The 7,501-nt window shown below is 34.5% G+C and overlaps 1 protein-coding gene and 1 pseudogene across 1 annotated transcript; both read left to right on the top strand.

Annotated features, from left to right (window-relative positions):
- The first annotated feature begins 503 nt into the window (after positions 1 to 503).
- On the top strand, positions 504 to 1,810 carry LOC124935203 (annotated as a pseudogene).
- Positions 1,811 to 5,008: 3,198 nt separating this feature from the next.
- On the top strand, positions 5,009 to 5,533 carry LOC124936963 (18.1 kDa class I heat shock protein-like). Its single transcript, XM_047477488.1, has one exon. It carries the CDS (start codon positions 5,042 to 5,044, stop codon positions 5,516 to 5,518), a length of 477 nt encoding a protein of 158 aa, XP_047333444.1. The 5' UTR covers positions 5,009 to 5,041; the 3' UTR covers positions 5,519 to 5,533.
- Positions 5,534 to 7,501: the final 1,968 nt, after the last annotated feature.

The raw sequence follows: 7,501 nt of genomic DNA, 5'->3' as shown, positions 1-7,501 counted from the left end.
CCTTGTTATGTTGGAAATTTGTAATAAAATTTTCAGAGCCATTGGATCCTTATCATTTAGTGTGAAGGTGCAAAGAAAGAAAGGAAAAGCTGGAAAAAGAAAAACGAAAAGAAAAAAAATATATATATTAATTGACCCAAAATAGGGAAATTTGATGAAATGGCCCTCATAAGTAGTCTAATTCCAAAAAAGGCCCACGGTTGATAAAGTTGGCAAAAAGGGCCTTTTTGCCCTGTGAAAAGTCTGTAATACCCTTCGCGCGCCTGTTTGACTGCTCAACTACGAGAAATGTATTTCTCGCATTTGGTATTTCTCGCATATGGTGCTCAATTACGAGAAATGTATTTCTCGCATTTGGTATTTCTCGCATTTGGTATTTCTTGCCTTTGGTATTTCTCGCATTTGGTAAATATTCTCCGGCCATGAACCCTAAATTTAGGGTTCTCATATAAATACTCTAAAACCCTAATTTCACATTGTCTTTGTATTCTGAAGCTGCCAAAATGTCGAAGCGAGGTTAGTGTTTTTATCTTCTATACAATTCTTTGTTAACTACATGTTTGATACTTGATAGTAATTCAATGTTGAAAAACAACGTGTTTCAGGTCATCCTGTGGTGGCTACGGTCAATTGTGCCGACAATACCGGCACGAAGAATCTCTACATCATATCAGTGAAGGGGATCAAGGGTCGTTTTAATCGATTGTCGTCTGCTTGTGTGGGAGATATGGTTATGGCAACAGTGAAGAAAGGGAAACCTGATTTGAGAAAGAAGGTCATGCCTGCTGTCATTGTTAGACAACGCAAGCCCTGGCGCCGAAAGGATGGAGTGTTCATGTATTTTGAAGGTGATTTAATAGATTCTGATTTTGTTTTGTGTTATAACTTGTTACTTGTTTAACCAATTCTTTGTTATTCTTTACTAAAACAGTTAGACTGAAGAACCCACTCTTTTCACGATCTAATTGATACAATCCCTTATTTGATTACAACTAGGGCAAATCAAACAATTTGAAAAGCATGCACATTTCCACAAGTAAACAACTTAACCAAACAAAGCTCATCATAATCAAATATCTGTTTTGACAATTAAAGTGTCATTTAGTTAGTGTACAATTTGACTTTTTGATTGGTTGTCATGTCTCACTTCATCATCACAATGCCTTTAACCCCCTTCTTCATTGCAATTCACTTTTGTATGACAAACTCTCAATGTTGAGGATTTAAAAATAATTTTTCTTTAGTATTAGTTTTCAAGGGTATTTGGGTATTGTATATACCCACTAAGATATTAAAGAAAGAGTATTAGGGATAATGAATAGAGTTTATGGTATGATGAATGATGTATTTAGAAATACTATACTCACTTATTTGCGTTCAAAGTCTTACATACTTCTTGGTCTTCTCCATTTTGAACAATCACAACACAATTTTTTTTATATATGAAATTTGTTGATTGTAATATGTAAATATCTTGGTTGATAAATATGTTGTTACTATGCAGATAATGCTGGTGTGATAGTGAATCCTAAGGGAGAAATGAAAGGTAAAAAATGTCTCAAAATGTGTTAAATTACTATATCATCTTTAGGCCTCATTCATTCACTCACCATTATTTATTTGATGGTAAAAAAAACCAGGTTCTGCCATTACTGATCCAATTGGGAAGGAATGTGCTGATTTATGGCCTAAAATTTGCAAGTGCTGCCAATGCTATTGTCTGATAAAGTCGGGGGACTCTTTTGCTTTTAAAAAACTTTTCAATTTTGTTTTTTGATTCACAACTGAGATTAGAATCATATACCCTTTCAATTCTTGTGATACGCATAACATATTTATGAATGTTGATGTATGTGAGTGCTTTCAATTTTGGGTCATACCAAACATGTTATTCAAATATGTAAAACATCTAGTCAAGAAAATGTGAAATAAATAAAACAGATGGTTAAAAAGTTTATATCTAATACCAATATATATAATGTCAACAATTCTTACAGGACAAATCAAAAGTCGCAAGGAGTTTTTGTGTTCTTATCAAGGCCCATAGTTAGCCTCTTAATTTCTCCAAAGTTAGCCTCTTATTGACATGATTCCATTAAGATTATAGTTGTTGAAGCATGAGTCTGTCGGATTGACATGAAATAAAGAAAATTATGTATCTTTTATAAAGGATATTTTAGCTATCACTTTAAGAGATTGTGCATGTTTTATGATGAAAAATGCTTATAAATTTGTACTCGTAAAATGAAACCAGACAACGATTTGTCAATTATCATCTGATTTCGGTTTTCATATTCATAAAAGTATTTCAAAACAGGTATTTTTCAGCCTGCGGTCTTAATAACATAATGAGTTTAGCAAAAAAATAATAAATATTTGGATAGAAACTGACTGTAAAACTCCACAAATAAACTATAATTTTCACTCAACAATCCGACTGTAAAAACTCCATAAATAAACTGTAATTGACATAGTGTTTGCTTAAAGATGATGCAAAAGAGAGACATAAAGACAGTAATAGTTTACAAACTTAAACAGATTCGGGTTCAACCCAACAAACATATTTCACTGTTCTTCGTCACTATCATTCCCGAAAACTGAAGCTATTGGAATCTTTGCCTTCTTCTTTGTCGAGCTACTGTTTGAAATCTGGCCAACATAAGAAACTGCCTAATTAGGAAACAACAATGACAAGAGTCCCAACAGAAGTAACAAGGAAAAACAATTGCCTCCCTTTTTGGCTTAGCTTGTTTTGCAGATTCTTGGACCTTGGCAGTAGAAGCAAGCAATCAGGTAATAAAAACTGTACGAAATTCTCAAGACCTTCCAAACTTGATGATATCAATTCCCCTCAAAAGATACACATATAAAAGAAATATGTGCTGCCTTCTGCTAATAAATGTTGGTTTTGTAAAAAAAAAAAAGCAAGCATCAAGCAACAATTATCCGGGTATACACACATACAAACTGCAAAAAGCATACCTCTCATTTCTTAGCAATCTCCTCTGTCTCCTCTAACTCCACGTCAAGTTTCTTCCTTTGGATATTTTCTTCAGCAGTATAAAAATCATCCTCTTCCTGTTTTCCAATTCCTAATTTTGCATCCCGCATACCAGACCTTATTGGCTCAATTATTCCTTAATATAAACCGAAAAAATAATTTACTACCCAATTATTTGATAGAGAAAACATAACAGATGCACAAACAATGAAGTTCCTGAAGAAATGTTCAATTCTCGTGTCTATGTTGAGAGCTAGTTCACCCATAAAACCTTGCTATAACATATTATAACCAATCTACTTCAATAGGAGAATTGATGTTTATTTACCTTGTTCATCCTTTCCAAGACTTTTTCCTTTCCAACCCATCTTTTGGAGAAATCTAAATCCAATATTAGAAGATGACAATTGTGTATTCAATGAAGCTTGTTCTACATTATCAAGATCAACATTTTCAGTAGGTCTGTGATTAATTTGCAGATAAAACACAAGAGTATGAATATCTAAAGTATATGTAAGACAATCAAATTTACTTTTGTAGAAATCCAACAACCAGCAACCTAAGAAACATCTCGATACTTACATCCACCTTTTCCGGCAGTGTATCTCCCGGATTCGTTCCTTGTCTGTTGTTATAGCATCTTTGGTGATTCATTTTATCCTGTATACATAAGACGAAAACCCTTAGAACTAAAGAAGAAATGAAAAAAACTCAATTAATCACAGCGAGAAAAGATCCAACTTTAGGGATTCAAATTTCTAATCTCATATAATACCAACCATTTCCTTCAAACCCAGTTGACCTATCTAGCCAAGTCTGCATATTTGATGAAAGACCCAATCTCAAAGATTTAATAATTTGAAAGAACAAGATCTAGCTAGAGAATACATACAAGGCTTTGGAAGTTTGGTGTCGAGGTCGGAGCGAACATTGCGTTCGACGGTGACGGGGGCAAGTGGAGCCTCCGATGATAAGGCGTTCTTGTCTTGAGTCGTCATCATGTATGTGTGTTAATCTGATATCCAGAGATGAATGCACCGCGATCGCGTCCTCCATTGGAGATTGTTTTTCGTAGTTTATTGTAGATCGATTCAAAACCCTAGCCGTTTTCATATATTTTACAAATGTTTGAATCTCAATATATATATACCAAATGCGAGAAATACCAAAGGCGAGAAATACCAAATGCGAGAAATATCAAATGCGAGAAATACATTTCTCGTAATTGAGCACCAAATGCGAGAAATACCAAATGCAAAAAATACATTTCTCGTAATTGAGCGGTAAAACAGGCGCGCGAGGGGTATTACAGACTTTTTACAGGACAAAAAGGCCCTTTTTGCCAACTTTATCTACCGTGGGCTTTTTTGGAATTAGACCTCTTATGAGGGCCATTTCATCAAATTTCCTCCCAAAATATATATAAAAAAATGAGCTTTGAGAAAAGAAAAAAATATATAAGCTGATTTCGATGATTAATGGACTATATTGTTAAACAAATTAAAAAAATTAAAAATTAAAAATGTTAAAACTATATCATCCCAAAAATATATTAAAACAAAATGTTATTTAATTATTTATTTTTAAATTCATAAAGATTGTCATAGATATTAAATTGACAAAATTATGTGTCTTCCTGAAGCTTAATATGTATGGTCAGTCATTTGTCTAAGAGAATGTATGTTTTTATTTTGTAATGTATTGATATGAGTTTCAATTTAATTATGGCATAGATTGAAATATATAAATCAAAATTAAAATTTAATGAGAATCATTAAAGTAAAAAAAATAATAAAGTGATTGAAATGTATAGAAACATCTGCTTATAAAAAAGGAGACACGTGTAGAGTATTATAAGCCAACCAGAACAAATGAGAATACTAAAGAAGGCCCTAGAATTATCTACATGTCTCTTCCAGCTCCTATTATTATCTATATAAACACTTTCTATCGTGAGTCTTCAACATCATTCCTAAGCATTTTTACAAACACTTTCCATAATCATTCAGAAAACGAATATATCATCCAATCTATTAATTAATGGCGCTAATTCCAAGCATTTTCAGCGGTCCAAGAAGCAACATCTTCGACCCCTTTTCAAGTCTCGACATCTTCGAGGGTTTCCCTTTCTCGAGTTCAGTACTGGATAATGTTCCGTCCTCCGCCCGCGAGACCTCTGCCTTCGCCAACGCAAGGATCGACTGGAAGGAGACAGCGGAGGCGCACGTGTTCAAGGCGGATCTGCCCGGGCTGATGAAGGAGGAGGTGAAAGTGGAGTTGGAAGATGGAAAGGTTCTCCAGATCAGCGGCGAGAGGAGCAGAGAGCAGGAGGACAAGAACGATAAGTGGCACCGAGTTGAGAGGAGCAGCGGCAAGTTCCTCCGCCGCTTCAGGCTGCCGGAGAACGCCAAGGTGGAACAGATCAATGCTACTATGGACAACGGCGTCCTCACGGTCACTGTACCCAAGGAGCCGGAGAAGAAGCAGGAGATCAAGACCATCCACATCTCCGGCTGAAACAAAAATTCATTTATATCAATATGGCGTATTTTGTTTTGTTCTCTTTTCTTTTGTGTGCAAATAAATTATCAATATGTTGTATGTGTAATGTGTGTGTGTGTGAGGCGAGCTATGGAATTAATATATAATACACATCATTCTATTTTGTCGGACTACTCTACTATCTCTTGATTTCATAGAATCGAAATTTGACACGGCTCTCTTTATGTATCATTCACCTTAAATAACCGCATAGTTTTTAATATATGTGGACGAGATTATTCTCGTATGCAACTCTTAATCGTTTCTAATAAAAATTATATTTCAATTAAACAAATTATTCACGGTTAAAGATTTAAGTTAATTACATTACTTTCTTTGAATAAAAGTCATTCATACCAAAGATGGTTTATTTCTTTCTCAATCCAAATATATTGACGATATTCTCACTCGGGTTGATATACTTCAAGAAAAGACATTACACACTCCCGTCTATGCTGGTTCATCTCTTTCTAACATGATCGTGATCATTTATCTGATTCGTTTCTCTATCGGAGTATAGTAGGGGCTCTACAATATCTTACACTAATTCGTCATGAGTTAGCCTTTGTTGTCAATTGAGCTTATCAATTCATGCAAACTCTCACATCTTCTCATTGGGGAGCGGTTAAACGTATTCTTCAATATGTTTGTTATACTCCTCGTCATGGAATCTTTCTTCGTCCAAATTCTCAATTCACTCTTGCTGTCTACTTTGATGCTGACTAGGCAGGATGTCCTGATGATCGTCGGTCAACAACTGGATTTTGTATTTTTTTAGGTGACAACCTTATTTCTTAGAATTTTAAGAAACAACAAGTAGTTGCTCACTCTAGTACTGAATCTGAATACCGTGCTCTTGCATATACAACTGTTGATCTTTGTTGGATTCAATCTCTACTTAGTGAACTTCAAGTTTCACTTTCTTCTTCTCCGGTTCTATGGTGTGATAATATTGGTGTCGCTTTCTTATCAACAAACTCGGTATTTCATGCTCGCACAAAACATATCGAAATTGATTTTCACTTTGTTCGAGAAAAAGTTGCTCGTAAACAACTACTCATCCAGTACATTCATACTGAAGATCAAGTGGCTGATATCTTCATCAAAGGTCTTTCTTCTCATCAATTTGCCCTTTTATGTAGCTAGCTCACGGTTTTTTACGTAGCTAGCTCACGGTTTGTATCTCACCTTCTCGTTTGAATGGGATGATAATGTATTAAATAAATAAGAGAAATTATTTATTTATCTCTTACTAATTAGGCTAAATACAATAACTAATTTCTAAGTTTTCTCAAATTAGTTATTTTTTCTATTACTATTATATATATAGATAAACTAGTGTAAGATTACTCATTCAATCAATAATATTATTTCAATCATTCTCTTAAAAAACACTCATTCAATCAATAATATTATTTCATCTCTTTTCCAAATAAAGTAACTAATGATTGTGATTTTATCTAACCTTATCATTATCCCTATTTTCAATGACAAATTATCGTTTCCAGCAATGAATTTGTAGACGGACGACAATTCCTCCACAATTGAGACTTTCATGTCATTCGATCTCACCATATATTGGCCTCTGGCACCGGCGTCTCCTTCCTCATCGGAATACGCAAGAGTTCCTTGGAATCACTGATCCAGCAACGCTTACTAGGCTTCATTGAAGGTGCCCGTGAATGTTGGACCTATGACATCTTCTGGCATTCTTCTATGCTTGATTTCTCTAGCGTCTCTACGCTTAGATGGTGCGATGGGTACTATAAGAGCGAGGAAGATAAGGGTAAACAAAAATCAGTTGAAACTTATCGAACGAACTTATCTTACGAAACAACCAGTCATTGAAAAAAAAAATGGGAGAAAAGATAGTAAGGAAGGAAAAGTGAGAACGTGGAGAAAGAAACCAAGGATTTTGTTTGATGGAATTAATATGCCAGGTGTAATTAAAAATAAAAT

Source organism: Impatiens glandulifera, chromosome 4 (assembly GCF_907164915.1).
Source record: "Impatiens glandulifera chromosome 4, dImpGla2.1, whole genome shotgun sequence".
Classification (NCBI taxonomy): Eukaryota; Viridiplantae; Streptophyta; class Magnoliopsida; order Ericales; family Balsaminaceae; genus Impatiens; species Impatiens glandulifera.
This window is presented reverse-complemented; position numbering and strand designations above follow the sequence as displayed.

Bases quoted from the DNA above. Each gene is read 5' to 3' on its own strand.
- LOC124936963 (XM_047477488.1), top strand. From the start codon at position 5,042: ATGGCGCTAATTCCAAGCATTTTCAGCGGTCCAAGAAGCAACATCTTC.